Source organism: Miniopterus natalensis, chromosome 8 (genome assembly GCF_054644295.1).
Source record: "Miniopterus natalensis isolate mMinNat1 chromosome 8, mMinNat1.hap1, whole genome shotgun sequence".
Taxonomy (NCBI): domain Eukaryota; kingdom Metazoa; phylum Chordata; class Mammalia; order Chiroptera; family Miniopteridae; genus Miniopterus; species Miniopterus natalensis.
Window position 1 is genome coordinate 42,641,912 of NC_142088.1, and position 16,702 is coordinate 42,658,613.

The following is a 16,702-nucleotide window of genomic DNA, read 5'->3' on the forward strand; positions in this document are numbered from 1 at the left end:
CCTTAAGATAGTCTTTCACAAAAACAAAGACTTTTGTTATTATTTCTACTATCATTTATCGTCCTTCACTTTTACCTCTATTAATTTGTAAAATTAAAATGCCAATGCTTTTATCAAAATTATAAAACCATAGCAACAGGAGAAAGCCTGAGTGCCTAACTAGTCCAGCAGGCTTCAAACAGCTTTCCACTGGAGCTGAATTTCCAAAAGTTTAACAGGGGACACCTTAGGAGTAAGGAGATGGCAAAACAGACAGGAAGCTATACCCACACACACTTTAGTAAGAGTAGGGCTGCTTTTATCGATTTTGTGTAACACATTCACTTAAGGTTTAGTTCCCTAAAATTTTAAAAGTTTATTTAATCACTTATGGAAAGCTTAAAAACCACTCATTTCACAAACAAGTCAAATCCAAAGATAAAACACTGACTTTCCCAACATCACACAACTAGCTAATACATTTCAGTACTGTATTTGAATATGACACCCAATTTCTAGACTCTAATCTTCAAATGCCCAGTGCTCCATCTCAGTGTCTAAACTTTATTGTATATGACAGTCATCTTAGACAGCTTGCTAAAAAAGCGTATTCCCAGAATCCATCCCCGAGATCCTAATGAGAGCAGATTTGGGCTGAGGATAGGGACCCATGTTTTCAATACAGACCACAAGTAAGTCTGACAGAGGTAATCCTCACCTCACTCTTGACTAAGCATTACCCTATACAAGAACACCACTCCACTTGGACGCTCATCTAAATCTTAGATACAAAATGTTCTCTGCAACAAAGAAAAACTGCTTTTCCTTTAATGGAATACATTCCAATCAGAGACTTTGGGTTGTTCTTTCTACTTTCGTAAACTCCCTAAAAATCCCAAACAATAAGGCTTATTTTGCTGTGTTTTGCCAAACACAGCGCATGTTACTTACAACTTCAAAGTGGGCATCAGTTTTTCATTTTAGAAAAGAGTGATGAGAGGGTCAAGAAGCATGTAACTGCTACTTCCTTCAAAATTTTAACTTACTTTAGTGAAAATGTGAAAATAAAGAAGAAAAGACTGTGAATCAAGACTTCACCTACTTCTGGCTCTTGTCAAACACGTCATCTATAAATCCAGGGGGAAATCTCAGAAAGTCAACCACTTAAAGAAAAGGATTCTATGTACTTATATAGATTCAAAATGTAAGAAAATGTTTCAGCATTCCATATAGATTTTAATTTTAACTGTTTCAAATTAAAATTGGGGTAGTGAGCCCTAGCCTGTTTTGCTCAGTGGTTAGAGCGTTGACCCTCAGACTGAAGGGTCCCGGGTTCAATACCTGATCAAGGGCATGGACCATGGTTGCAGGCTTGATCCCTGGCCCCAGTCGGGGCACATGAGGGAGGCAACCAATCTACATGTCTCTCTCACATCATTGTTTCTCTCTCCCTCTCTCTCTCCCTTCCACTTTCTCTGAAAAAGCAATGGAGAAAAATATCCTCAGGTAAGAATTAAAAAAAAAAAATTGGGTAGTGAGAACTATTTCCAAATCAAATTTAGAGAGCAAATTCATACAGTTCATATAGAAAGTTCCTTATATAATTTAGAGTCACCTAAGAAGCCTTGTTGTAATATAAAACCATAGATTTGTAATATCACTGTACATCATAAAAGATAAACATACACCTATAAGAAAGTTAAAGAAAAAACCAAAGCTGAATAAACAAAAGGCAAAATATCTTCTTTCAGTGTACACAACTCACCTTTAGGAAAACTGATATTTCAACGAATGTTTTTCCATATAAACGTACCTTTAGGAGTATACATGCCTTGTTGCATAGAACCTCCAGGTTCAAAAACAGGAGCCTTAAAATCAGCTACAGCTGATAAAACTGATTCGAAGCTATAACTGCCCGGAATAATGCCACTTTTGGGATTTGGGTTTTCTGGAATATGATGTATGTGTCAAGAAAAAAAAAATTCATGACTAAAAGCCAGCTCTATAATCTTACCAAGGTACCCAGGGTTCTAACTGTTTTTGCTAAAAATAAGGAAGAGTAATTGTCTGTAATATATGAAGTTGGCCACAAGAGGGCTATATAACAATTTGATAACTTATGAATTAAGAATTTTAAAAATATTTTTAATCTAGAAGCCTACTAATAAATTATATGATGAAGTAGTTCCTAAGTATATTTCCCTAAAACAAATTAATCAAATTTCAGAAAAAGAAAAATAAAACTTTAAAAAAATTAATTTACATTTTCATCATTTTGCAAATGTGTGCTTTCCCTTAGAAAATCAAAGAAAATAGACTAAAAATTAACCAAGATTTTTATGAGTAAAGATTGGTTTCCAAAAACACAAAATGTCATCCTCAAAGTAAAATGAAAAAGATGCTAAGCAAATTTTTTTAAATAAGGAAACCAGAAAACCAGACTCTCTCCCACTGGTTTTACATAAAAGTGTACAATTCTTTTAAATTCAAAGTTACAGAGAACACTTTTGTCTCTTATAGCACTGACGCACAGTATGTAATTGTTAAAAGAAATCAAAAAACATCAAATTGATGCTGCTTATAAAAATCTTCAAGGTTAACAAACAGGCATTCCAATAGAAGTTATTTCACAAAACTATAGCAAATTATTCCAAACATATTCACAATATACAAAGTAAACTTAGTCAAAATTTTACAAAATAAATTTTATCACAAAATAACATCATAATCTTGGTCAAAAATTTTACTAACAATAAAAAAAATGTGTCCATTGTATGTTCAGTCCTATACAAGAAGCCATAAGTTTTCAAAGTTTGTAGGCAATAGTCCTTGCCCTTAAAAACCTCTTGGTTTAAGACTAAATTCTAAGAAAAAATCCTCAGAATGTTTAAAACCCTGGTAATGATAATTATAAGGTAAACCTCTAAATTTTAACCATGACTTCCAGCCAAGCTATAAGATAAAGTAGACCTAGCTGCCTTTTACAAGGTGTCCAGCTTTCTTTCACAAATGCAGTCCTAGAAGGTCATATATATCCTTGGGTGCCCAGAGCCGTCAAGTCCTGAGATCTAACAGAGGCCCAATGACAGCTCCCTGAGAGGCGACAGGTAAAGGCAAAAACATCTGCCACTAGTCCTGAATATACAGTTGAACAAACATTTGGAGTTCTTTTTTCCATACTATTTTCAACTTCAAAAAAAATGTTTAGTTAAAAAAGTGATATATCTTTAATCCGTAAAAATTACGTATTATTTAAATCCTACAACTATTAGAAAATTAAACTTTTAAAAGGATATGAGGTCCAGCAATGAACTATGTGTCCTGTCATTCATACACAGCTGGGCAACCATCTCTGCCCTAAGAATCTCATCATCAGACATCCCTAAAATAATTAAAAACAGAATTAATAAAGCTAAATACACACATATTATAAAGAAACAACTTATCACACGCTTTATTCAGCTGCTTTACCAAAAATCATCTGCTTCAAAAATTAAAGAACAGAGAATGCAATGCCCCAAATATAACTGCATTTTAACTATTTTTAACTACCCTGCTGTTTGTAGTTCCCTTAAATTAGGGTTTTAACATATCAAGTTTGAAACACTGTTCAAATATGTCCACCTTTCTTCCTTTTATCCATAAGCCAGTTATTAACACTGGAAGGGAGAGGAAAGGGAAAAGAATAGTTAATACCCAAGTATTAGTATTACTGCTTTTTACCTAAATGTAAACGAAGACTCAAAAGAATCACAAGAAATGTAAGAGCGCCTTCTAACATCGACCTCTCATGCTCTGCATCAAGTACTGTGTTTTGATGTTGCGACGCCATTGTCAACAAATCCACTACCTTAAATCTATATGAAATATTTGAGACAAAATTTTTGAATGTTAAAACAAAATTAACTTAAATTTCAAATACTTCCTAATGCCTGTCTTAATAAAATTATGCTTACCTTTCAAAGACAGATGAAATAAAATAATCTGGGTCAAGTCTAGAAGCACAAACCTTTAAAAGACAAAAAAAGACACCAACTTTATTTCTCAATATTGTTTTACTTCTTATGTCAATCATGTGTGTTTTTTTTAAATGTTTTGTATCTTATGATGTTTTGAAATCTTGGGGAGGCCTTACAGATCCAGGGAGAGACTCCCCTTCCTAGGGTGACCTAATTCCTAAAGACAGTAAACAACTTACTTGGGAGCTAGCCTCTCATATGCAAGTCAATCAATCATCCCCTTTACCTAACTCTCACACACCAAGCCAATATTTCCCCTACCCTAAATCAACCCAGGACCAGGACAGCCCCTATGCTCCAAAACCCACCAAAAATATTCAAACTAGCCAATCCTAAAGTGTTTCCCCTGCCCTGACTTGCCTTTCCTGTGGAAACACCAAAGAAAAAGTTCTGCTCTAGTATTTCCCCTCCTCCCTGTTCCTACCTCCTGAACAAATCTAACGCTTCCTCTGTGGTCCTGCATGCTGTGGCATGCCCCCTTTTCTTGTGATATGTAATAACAAATTCTTCTTTCAATAGCAATGACCACTCCAGGTTGTCATTTAGTCCCCTCTATAAATTAGAATCCTGAGGGTACAAATGAGAGACTTCTAAAGTACATCTATATTATATCAAGTTGGCTTACCTGTAATAGGTAAATGTCAGGATCAATCATGGAATTACAGAAATGAGACTGAACATAGGTCATGGCTTGTCCTTTGATTTGCAGACCATTTCTTACCCACATATTGCTGTGGATTTCAGCAAGACTTGCCTAGTAAAATAAAAATTATGTAAACTAGACAAAAAAGTCATCTAAATTCAATCTTTATAAAACTGTATTATATTGAACAATCATTTCAAAATATTTTATAACTTAATCACACAGTAGGAGCCTGACATTCTGTCTAATGTTAGTTTAAGATATTTAATTCAAATATAAACTTCAAAATTTTTAAATGCTTCACATAGTAAGTCCCTTTATTGGAATTTTTTATGTGAGTTAGTTTTCCATGATGACTTCTGGATATATTTACAGTAATTTTCACTGAAATCTTTCGTAAGGAATCAGTGACACTTATATTTAACTCTTTTCCCCTAAAAAAAAAAAAAGGGATTTATAATGCTTAAAGAACACAGGAATAAGCATAAAACAAAGGTAAGTGTTCAAAGTCAATAAGTATAACCTATATCTTTAATTCGCCCTAACTCAACAATCAATCCAAACTAGTCACTTTCCAAATAACTGGCAGATAAGAGAGGGTCAGATTAGAATAAATTTTCTTACTATATTAATATTTAATTCTTAATATGCTTATGTCCTGTATCAATTAAAACTTAGCATAGTCATAACTTCATCTCTTGTTTGTCCCTAAACCCCAGAGTTAAAGTTCAGTAATGATTAACAAATCTAAAATTTCCAGAAAACCAAAATGAAGTACATAAATAAAAGGCTGGCCCACAAAATTATGGTGTTAGAACTGAAAGAAACCACAAAGCTTATCCAGGGTGATTCTCTGTTTTATCTCCTCTCCCTTTACAAATGGGAAACTAAGAATCAAGTAGGTGAATTACCCCAAACAATATGGATAATAAAACAGTGGTGGCACCAAGGCTGTAATCCATTAGGCCTACTGATTCCAAAATAGTGCTATAAAGTTCCCCTACAAGTAAATATAGTGAAAAGAATTCCTGGGAAAACCGTTACTAAATGTAAATCTCATAAAAGCAAAAATACCTAATATAATATGGCAAAAATATCAAAACTAAGTTTAAAATTTTTTCCAAACATTTTGGCTATTAAAACAGTGGTAATGGAATAAAAATAAAATAAAGAATCATTTAACTAAAGAATTCAATTCAAAACGTTTTAGAAGTCTGAATACGTACTTGAATTTGGAGCGGGTGAATCATTAGTTTCATTAACATTTCCTGATCTGGTAAAATAGAATCCAAATCTAGTTCTTGACATTTCACAGCCTAAAAATTATGATAAAAAGTTACTAATTTAATACTTATTTTCTAGTGTTAAAAAAAGAATTGTTTAATGACAGTCTTACCTTACTCAAAAACATAGCATAGTAACGATGCAGTGGCAGATGAAAAGTTACTTGGTTAGGTGCTGGCTGGAACAAACAAACAAAATCCACAAGTCAAAGAATGTTTTACAGAAGCTGAAAGAAGCCTTTAAAATGCTGAAACCACACTTTCACCTTGATTTATTCCTATACTTTTTAATCAAAACTTAAAATTTTAGAAGATACAGCTTAAAAAACCACTGTAGATAAAACTATCCCATTTTAAACATCTAAAGGTAAGTTCCTGAAGGCAGAAGTTGTATCCTACTCAACTCTGAATCCTCTGAAGCATCTAGCACAGACCAGAGATGGGAGAGATGTCTCTTTACAGGAGGCCATTTGAGAATCCTCATATGCATGCATACCACACACATGATAGTGATACGAACAACAATTGTAGTTAACAGCCATTGAGCACTTACCATGTGTGCCAGTCCCCCACTTTATTCACATTACCCCATTTAATCCTCACAAAAACCCTATAGAATAGGAACTATTAATAGTCTCATTTCAGAAAAAGGGAAATTTAAGCTTAGAAAACTTAAGTAACTTCCTAATAAGTAGAAGGAGCTAGTCTGGACCCCACGGTTATACTCAAAGTGGTAAGAGGCTCTGACTATAGTCCTAAATTGAGTACAGGTAAAGTGCTTCCCTAGGTTCCTTCACAAGCTAGGTGAGATGTCCCCACATCAGTGCTGAACATGCAGCCTCCATAATTAAGCTTAGTAGAGCATATCTTAAGGACCACTGGCATCCTTGTGAATATTATAAAATTTGTATTTTAAATCTGTGAATCCCATGGGTGACGTCATCACTATAGGGCAAAAGTACACAACAGTTGTCTTTTTTAAACAAGAAAAATTAAAAAGGTATTATTTGTTTTTAATGCTTTTATAAATTTTAAAGTTTTTTTGTGTTAAAAATCTTATCTAGAAAAGGCAGATAATTATGCTAATGTAGTATCAGTAAAGAGTTATAAAGAGCTACAATATGTCACCATCCCTGAGTTTTTTCCAAAACCCATATGAGAATAACATCTTCATCAATATGTGAATAAAAGTCTATTGTCAATTATTCTAATAAATAAAAGTTTGCCTTCCATAAAAAGGAAGAAATTTCTGACACATGCTACAATATGGATGAACCTTGAGAACATTATGCTAAGTAAAATAAGCCAGTGATAAAAAGACAAATACTATGTGATTCCACTTATATGAGTTACTTAGTCAAAATCATAGAGACAGAAAGTATAATGGTGGAGCAGGGTTAAGGTGTGGGGAAGGGAATTTAATGGGTACAGTTTCAGTTTTGCCAAAAATAAAAAAAAATTTTAAAAAGACAGCAGAGGTTCCACCTGTCCAGGAGAGTTGAAGTAGTCGGAAGCCTGGCCTTCCTCCTACATAAGGCATATTGTGACGCCACTTTATAAGAGGAATAAAAGGGGCTTTTGATAGTAAACTTGGCTGACTAATTAGAAGCAAGCCCCATTTAATTCTTACTGAGCATGTTCTATGCTAACTCATCTCAATTCATTAATAATAACAATCACCTTTGTTCAAGCCCTTACAAGGATGAGCAATTAATTTATGATACCCTTTTCATCAATCTCCCCCATCCTATTCACATCTGCACTGTCACTTTTACCTCTTCAAATAAAACTAATTTACTCCTGACAAACACTGAGACATACACACTTAAGCACAGAAAAGAAAAAAAATTATGCCCTTCTCTAGGAAATAAGCAAACATGATTAATGCACTGAGGAACCTCCTAAATGTCAAAGAACTAGTCTCCCACTTCTCCTTTTTTAAAATGTACTGGTACTACTTACTCTGATTTTTTTCCCTTGTCCTATGAAAAGGTATTCATTATTTTCAATGTTAAATGAAATCTAACAATTCTTTTCTTTTTCTTTTTTTTTCTTTTTAAAACATATCTTTATTGATTTCAGAGAGAGGAAAGGAGAGGGAGAGAGAGAGAGGGAAACATCAATGATGAGAGAGTCATTGATCGAGCCCGCAACCCGGGCATGTGCCCTGACCGGGAATCGAACCCTGATCGCCTGGATCCTAGGTTGACGCTCAACCACTGAGCCACGCCCAGCCGGGCAACAGTTCTTTTCTTAAATGCTTTTACATATATGGAAAATATACATACCTCATCTACGAAGTTAATAGCATCAAACCAGTCCTGAAGAGCTTCAAGGCAATATCTAACAACATTTCGAGTATATTCTTGGGTTTCCTAAAATAATAAGTTATACAAATTTTCAGCATATATATGTACATTTTCAACTTCAAATTATATGCAATACATAAAATAAGTTATATGCATTGTATATATGGCAAAATATTTTTTTCAAAACAAGCACATTTGTCATTTCAAGAAATCATCCCTTCACAAACTAATAGTAACAATCAGTGACAATTATAAAAATTAAAGAACACAATCTGCTACCTGTTATATAATATATTCCTTAATATAAATCAAATCTGAAATAGATATATATGATATAAACCAGGTTCCATTTCAAGGCATCCCAAAAATATTATATGTACCCTAATCTTATTGTTTAATAGGTATAGAGTTTCTTTTGGGATAATAAAATGTTCTGGAAATGGATAGTGATCATGCTGTACAACACTGTGAATGTACTTAATGTCACTGAATTTGACACCCAAAATGGTTTAAGGAGGTAAATTTATGTTATATATATTTTACTACAATAAAAATAAATTAATTTAATTTAATTTAAAAAGCGAAGAACATGAGTACTATCAGTAGCCTGTAAATATCTTTTTTTACAATATAATTTAGAAGAAAAAAGGATAAGCATGTACCACTAATGTTTTATAGATAAGTGGATACAGTGAAATAGGCAAGTATTAAGTTAAATGGGAAAATAAGTCATGATAGCCTTTGTGAAAACAAAATGAGCAAAGAATTTAAACAGACATTTACATGAAAAGATGCTCTACACTATCAGTCATCAGAAAAATGCAAATCAAAGCCAGAACAAGATACCATCCACATATACTAGAATAGCTATAATTTTTTAAATGTAAAATAAAAAGTGTTGGCAAGGATTTAGAGAAACTGAAACTCTCATACATTGCTGGTGGGAGTGTAAAATGGTATAGCTACTTCAAAGCTAATTAAAAGAATATATATTCACACAAAAACTTGTACACAAATGTTTACATAAGCAATATTCATAGTAGCAAAAAAAAAGGAATCAACCCATGAATGGACAAGTAAAACTGGTATATCTCTGTGATGGAATTCTATTCAGCATAAGAAGAAATGAAGTGCTGACTGATACATGCTGCAACTCAAATGAACCATGAAAACACTATGCTAAGTGAAAGAAGCTAGACACAAAAGGCTAAATATTGTATGATTCCACTTATATAAATCATTACTTAAATGTCCAGATTAGGTAAATTCATACAGACAGAAGGGAGATGAGTGGTTCCAGGAGATGAGAAGAGGCTGGAATTGGGAGGTGGGGAGGGGAAGGTGATAAAAATGTTCTGTTGTCTGAAGTAACCCAAAGTTGCCACTAGATGGAGACTTTATAGCTTGTTTGTTCTGTTCAAAAAGCAAAAATTAATAATCTAGAAATGAGCCATCCTTTATCCATTCTATGTTATTAATCAATCTAGTACTACTTGTTTAACTAGTAGCTCTTACCATTTTCAAGAACCAAACAGCATTCAGGGCAATCATACAAAGTAAGCTATCAGGTGAAGTTCCCTTTTTGATTGCTAACATTTTAAGTTTTCAATTTTATAATTAGAGAATATAAACACAAAGAAATAGGTGGGGTTTTTTACTTTAAATAATAGTCTTTCTTCTAGTTTACACTTCTAAAACCTGACAACACTGCTGCTAAAGGATTTCTTGCTTAAGAGACCATTATAACAAAGTGGTTATGAAATCAAATGGATTTGTTTTCAAACTCAGCTTTTACTTGCAGCTGTGTGAACTTGGACAAGTTATTTAACCTATGAAAGAAAGGGATGATACTATTCACTTCATAAGAGATGCTATCAGGATTAAATAAGAATACAATATAAAGAATATAATGTAAAGAACAATGTCTGGCATACTGTAAGTGCTCAAGAGACTATCTTATCTAAGAACTACATACTCCTTTAACTGAGAAAGTACTCTCTCAGATACTACCAGGACAATATGAGCTTGTTTTCTCTCTGTTCTCTCACTTCGTAGGTTAAGGGAACCATAGCACATTGCAATCCTGGCCCTCAAAACTAAAAATTACTGCCTGGAAACAATGATTTCTCATTATTACATAACCTCAGTTTCATAATCTAATTCATCCTCAAAACAGTTGTCACCTCCTAAAATAATGTATTTTCATATCAACATCATGTCAACCCTCCCTCTTTAAATCACTGTCTTCTGTTGGCTGACATGATACTGAATTCTTCTGGTTTTCCTCCTTTCCCTCCATATCCATTAGTTCTTTCTTCAGGGTCCATTGTTCTCCTTTTCCTACTTTATCTCATCCCATCGCCAATGATAAATATCATCTATATTCCTAAGGATCTAAAATTTATAACCTTAGTCCAGACTTCTATTTTGAGCACAAAACTCATATAGCCATATATTTCAACTCATTCCATCTCATATACTGCAACCACCTATTCACTATTTTCACTTGGATGTTTCATAGGCATCTCAAACTTCACATATCTAAAACTAACTCTTATCTCTCTAAACCTGCTTTTTTCTATCACTCTTTTTCTATCTCTATACCTAGTTACCCCAAGTTTCTCTCTCATCAACAACATACAATCCATCACTAAGCCTATTGATTATACCTCCAATACATCTTCAATATCTAAAAGGCATCCTGAATACACTTTGAATTTCAAATCTGAATTTCCTATCTAGACTATTATCACAGCATCTTCATTGGTCTATTTACTTCTAGCCTTGATGCTTCCCACACTCCCTTCAATCAGTCTTCCCAACAACTATAATGATCTTTTAAATGTAAATCTGATCATATCAAACCTCTGTTTAAAATTCTTCACTGGCTTCTCCAAATTAAATCCAAGCTTGGTTAACATGATCTATAAGGACCTGCTTTAATAATCTGATCCCTGCCTCTCTCTCCAATTCCATGTTCCACTCTGTGGCACCAGCCACAAATTCCTTAAAAGGACCAATCACTGGAGGTAGGCTATTCCAGCCTATATTCCTACTACCCCCAGTAACCTGTTTTATTGTTCACATAGCTAGCTCCTTCACATTTTTTCTTCAGAAAGGCCTCCCTGGATCCTCAAATCTAATCAGTCTCCACATTCATTATTATCGCAGTAATCTGTCATTATCCTATAGAGTACTTACAAAAGTTTGCAAAATAAATCTATGTGTTTACTCACTTAATGTCTATCCCCCTATTAGACTGCTCCATGAGAGCAAGAACCACATCTATTTTGTTCGACACCAAAAAACCCAAGAATCTAGATGGTATCTAGCACAGAATAGCACTCAATAAACATTTTTTGAATAAATGAACAAACAAACCTCATATATATGACAGTTTTTGATAAATGCTACAGCGGAGATCAAACCAGGTAATATAAAAACACTGAGATTGGAATCATAAATCTGACTGGAAGAACTTAATTAAATAAGCAGATTACATATCAGTTGAGTCTTGAGTAGAATTTTTGAAGAGCTAATACTAGTGGTTCTTCACGCTGGTTAGAATCACTGCTGAGATCCTACTGCATATCAGTTAAATCAAAATCTCTGACAGTGGGGCTTAGGCACATGTAATTTTAAAGCTTCCCAGATAATTTTCATGTAAAAGAAGCACGGGACTAAGCAGAGAGGATGAAAGAGCATATGCAGAAAAAAAGGGACTAGCTTGAACAAAAGCACAGAAGTCAAGAAAGAGCAATGCAGGCAGCCACCCACAGCTTGGGCTCCCCCTTACTGAGAGCTGCCATGGTCCCACGGCCCTCTATAGTCTATAAACCCTGAAGGGCAACACGATCCTTGGCACCCATCGCTTGAAAGGAACCAGTTGCTGCATTTTTTGAAGGCTTTCTAGCTGTGACATGTGCCTGGAGCACCCTGGAAGTCTCTGGGTACCAAGCCGTGCTACAGCACAGGGCATCAGGCTCCAACAGACAATGTGATGGCCACAGGCCTGGCTTCTACCTCTACGATCTAGGAAGCACCCATGGCACCTTAATCAACAAAACCCACATCCCACCCCACACCTGGGCTCCACGTCAGGCATGTTCTTCACTTCTGCAGCAGCACCCGGCTCTTTCTTCTTCAGGGACCAGAGGAAGACCTAGAGGCAAAATCCGAGTTGACAGTAACGCAATTGAAGGAATTGCGCAAGAAGCAACAGACGAAGTTGGAGAAAATGCTAGAAAACGCAGACAAAGATAAGGAAATGGATACCACTGAGAGGAAGAGAAATACTAGTAGTCAAGATGATGAAATGGGCTGCACCTGGGGAATGGGAGAAGCTGCTATAGAGGATGAGGCTGAAGAGAACCCCACTGTTAGAGAATTTCAGCAGCAAAGGGAGGCCTTTTACATAAAAGATTAAAAAAAAAACTCCCCAAGGTTTTTTTAACCAAGAAGAAGAAGAAGAATGAGATATGAATTTGATGAACAGGAACACAGCACTTGGCTCTGCAGGGTTAGATTACCTGTGGATGATTCAACTGGGAAACAACTGGTATCTGAGGCCATTCACTCAGGGAAGGAAAAAGAAGCAATGATCCAGTGTTCACCGGAAGCTCGTCAAATCCTCAGTCCTTTGGGATTGCTGCTGCAGGAGGCAGCACCTCAGAAAAGGAAAGCAAAGAGCTGGGAAGATGATAGTGATGATGACACTTTTATGATAGTGATGATGACACATTTCTTGATTGGAATGGCCTGCTTGAGAAGAAGCATCTGGACCGAATGAAGAAGGCTAGGAAGACTGATGAGAAGCCAGAGGCCTCTGCATCATTGGTTGCAAAGTTAAATGATGCTGAAAGGGAACTCTGAAATTTCTGACACTGAAAGCCTCAAGCAAAGCTCCATTAGAGTTATCATCTCAGGACTCTTTAGATGTGTTCTTGTTGGAAATGAAATTGGGGAGTGCATTGGACGGTGTGTCCCGGAAGAAACTTTACCTGACAACTTTTGAACTGAGGAAAAGAATAAGAGAGACTTAAAGGGTTGACAAAAATGGTAAAGCCAGCTGAGACTCCAGAACTAAAAAAGACTCAGACTATAGATGTTGAAATAAAAAGCTTACATTGCCCTCTTTTGTGCCATGAAAGGAGGGAGCAAATTCAAATTCAAAACTGGAACAGTAGGGAAGTCACCCCCACGCATCCTGAGCTCCCTCCAGCTCCAATGAGAGCGAAGGGTGAGCCTGATGTAGACCAGGAGGGGGAGGAGCAGGGAAAACAACACTGGGGCCGGAAGCAGTGGCTACAGCAGCAGAGAGGGTCAGAAGAAGCAGTACAGGAAACAGTCCTCCCACAGATCTCACATGTTCTCAAGAAATAAAACAGCATGGAAACATGCCCCAACTCAGCCAAGCGGAACAGAATAAAGATTATCAAGAGATTAGTGAACCCTGCATCACATGAGAAACCCTGAGTATCAAAGAATGAATATAAAAAAAAGAGATGAATTAAAGACAAAGAAAGCTCCTGGTCCAGGTAAACTTCCACCAACACTTTCCTCCAAATATCCAGAAGATGACCCAGACTACTATGTGCCAGCAGTGGAGATGGCAGAAGCCATCTTAATGACAAGTGTGGCTATTGATTACTTCAGAATCCTAAAGGAGGACCTTGTGGACCATGTGACGTGGGACATTTAGGAGAACATCAAGCTGAATGTCCAGAGAAGGAGTTCAGATGATCATTTATAAAATTTGGTGACTGGTCTTTTCTTTTATTCTGTTGGATTCCTAAGTTTATCTAACCATCTGATCCTCTTGAACTTGGTATTTATGTTTAAAAGTGTTTGTGTATGTATATAAAAAGGAATCATATATTTTGAGAATTAGTAAAGAGACATGACTGTTCAAATTAAAAGAAAAGAAAGAACATTGCATGCTAAGGAACGGTAATCCGATAGAGGGGATACAGTAGGAAGGTGAATTAAGAGAAACAAGTTGAGGGCAAATTGTGGAGAATCTTAAATGCCTCTATAGAAAATGCAAACATTATCCTGGAGACAGATGAGAAGTTGAGTAATTTTTAAGCAAAGAATAAATATACACAGAACTTAGAAAAGTAACAAGTACTGGGATAGATTACAGTAGAATCTAGAGGCAGAAAAACAAGTTAAAGAATTGCCTGAACAACTTAAGATTGTTTAAATACACAGAAGTAAATTAAGACAGAGTTTGAAAGAAGTGGGAGGGAGACATTTCTAGAATGGAAGAGAGAATTCATGGCATCTGATACAGGTTAAACAAAGCTGGTACAGCAAGGGGAGAAGGTTTCTACATTAAATAATTGTGTCATTTAAGATACCATTAGGAACATGAAGGACACAGTGTGAACATATGATTTTAGAAGTTAGAGACCTGAGAAAATATGTACCTATAAGGAGATCTACATGAGTAACCAGAGCTGTTGGAAATTTGAACCTGGCTAGGCTGTAACAAAGTTATGAGTCATCTGCATTTAGAGAATAGATGATGTCATGAGAGAAAATATAAATCTGTTTAAACAAACACATACACTTAAAGAGTATATGGAAGAGAACCTCATAACAACCCTGTGAAGAAGGGCAGGCTTTGCTGTCCTTCATTTTGCTTTTTTTTAAATAAGGAAAAAGACTGAGACTGAGAAGTTCAAATAGTTTAAAATGAGTTGACCAAGTCACCTAAGTAGAAAGAGGTAGAGCCCAACCAGAATCCAGGGCTTCCAAATAGTTCCACTATAAAATCTTATCCAGCATGCTTACTGGTACAGGCTAGCAGGCTGGACTTCATGGTATCCATGTAGCAAAATCTTAGTCAAGTCCTTAATTTAAGGATCAGGGGATTCCATTTTTCTGGATTATTTAAGGATTCTGGAGACCCACCAAACCAGTATTTCAAAATACAAATGTAAAATATATATTTGTATAGAAAGACATAAATATATGCAATTACAAATAAGCGTTTTCTTATCCAATTATAACAATTTATGTTGCTGCTATGTTACCTGTAGACTGTTTTATAAACAACTGGAATTTACATGACATGTACACTGATTTTGTGCTTGGAATCTTAAAAGTATACACTTTATTGAGAACTATCCTCATCCCTTGAAAGACAAAATGAATCAGGCAACTAACTGGTAATGGATAAAATGAAACAATAAAGATGAGTGTAGAGATTTATATTCACAACAAGGGAAGGCTGGAAAGATCTGATAATATAAATGAAATCCAACCTGCTTAAGAATAATAGTTACTGTCTCAAGTCAGCCTTCACAGAGCTGAGTTCAAAATTAAACATTGCAACATTATTATACACAAGCAAACAAATCAATGTTTTCATATCTTTTTTCTTAATTATCTTAAAGGTAAATATAGAAATTAACAAAAATTAACATACCCTAACTTTACAATGTGATAAAAGCCCCCACATTGGCTGTGCACAGGCCTCAAGTTCAGCAGCAAAGGCAGCATAGTAGGTCTGAGACTCAAATTCCACATGCTCATTCAGTTCTCGCTTGTTTAAGTTCATACCTTACAAAATTAAAAGATACAAACCTTACTAAATGAAAACAAGATTTCATATTAAAAATCAAGTAGAAGACTTTCTAGTATCAAACACATTCTAATATACACACGAATGGCAATATGTATAGAAATAAGTAAATTATTAAAAATACAACAATCTAATCCTTTTGGAATTCTTTACAAACTAGGTTTTCTTAGAAACACTTCTCAAGTTGTCTCTTTCATATATAACATAACTGACTATATTAAATAAAAAGGTCAAAACTATTTTAATTGATGCTACTTGAAATTATTATGAAAGCATTATGAATCTTCTTGGAGAATAGAAACTTCCAGATTAATGGTTTAAAATACTAAAACACATTACATTCTTATTCTTCTGTTTTCTTTTTAATATTTTGACACTTTCCATAACTGATATATTTTCATGAATACTTTATTAAAGTACTTACAAATATCAGTTAATTCAAATGAGACATTTCACATGTAATCTGAATGATGTGCTATTACCTTTTAATCAATACTTGATAGTTCAGCATTAGGCATTTTGTAAACTAAAGAAATTAACAAAAAAGTAAAATTCATACCTTGAAAGAAAGATACGAAGTTCATCCATGTAACTAACAAACCATGGTCCTCCAAAAATTTCTTAGCCACACTTTGATGAGAAAGGATATTAATAAAATCACTGACAAGAGGCCAATACGTGTTATTCTTCAGTAATGCTTCTCCACAGTTCACTACCACATGTAAACTATTTTCTTCATCTAAAACAGACACACACAGCCCAAAAATAAGTTTTAAAAAAAGCACTTTACAAGGATACAGATTATATACTTTAGAATCAGGTACACCGAAGTTCATGGCTTTAAGCCATGGCTTAAAGCATGTTACTTAAGACTCTGA

The 16,702-nt window shown here is 34.9% G+C and overlaps 1 protein-coding gene and 1 pseudogene across 4 annotated transcripts in view; one reads left to right on the forward strand and one right to left on the reverse strand.

Annotated features, from left to right (window-relative positions):
* The window catches only part of UBR3 (ubiquitin protein ligase E3 component n-recognin 3), a 140,849-nt gene that overhangs the window by 66,067 nt on the left and 58,080 nt on the right, over positions 1-16,702 (reverse strand). For all 4 annotated transcript variants that reach the window (XM_087819792.1, XM_087819791.1, XM_087819790.1 and 1 more), the window contains exons 9-18: positions 16,384-16,563; positions 15,669-15,802; positions 8,213-8,299; positions 6,038-6,103; positions 5,868-5,957; positions 4,624-4,752; positions 3,936-3,988; positions 3,703-3,836; positions 3,277-3,361; positions 1,793-1,935 (exon numbers count right to left, since the gene is read on the reverse strand). In XM_087819792.1, the coding sequence (XP_087675918.1) occupies positions 1,793-1,935; positions 3,277-3,361; positions 3,703-3,836; positions 3,936-3,988; positions 4,624-4,752; positions 5,868-5,957; positions 6,038-6,103; positions 8,213-8,299; positions 15,669-15,802; positions 16,384-16,563 (1,101 nt within the window). The remainder of the gene's footprint in view (positions 1-1,792; positions 1,936-3,276; positions 3,362-3,702; positions 3,837-3,935; positions 3,989-4,623; positions 4,753-5,867; positions 5,958-6,037; positions 6,104-8,212; positions 8,300-15,668; positions 15,803-16,383; positions 16,564-16,702) is intronic.
* Positions 8,686-13,879, forward strand: LOC107544580 (kanadaptin pseudogene; annotated as a pseudogene).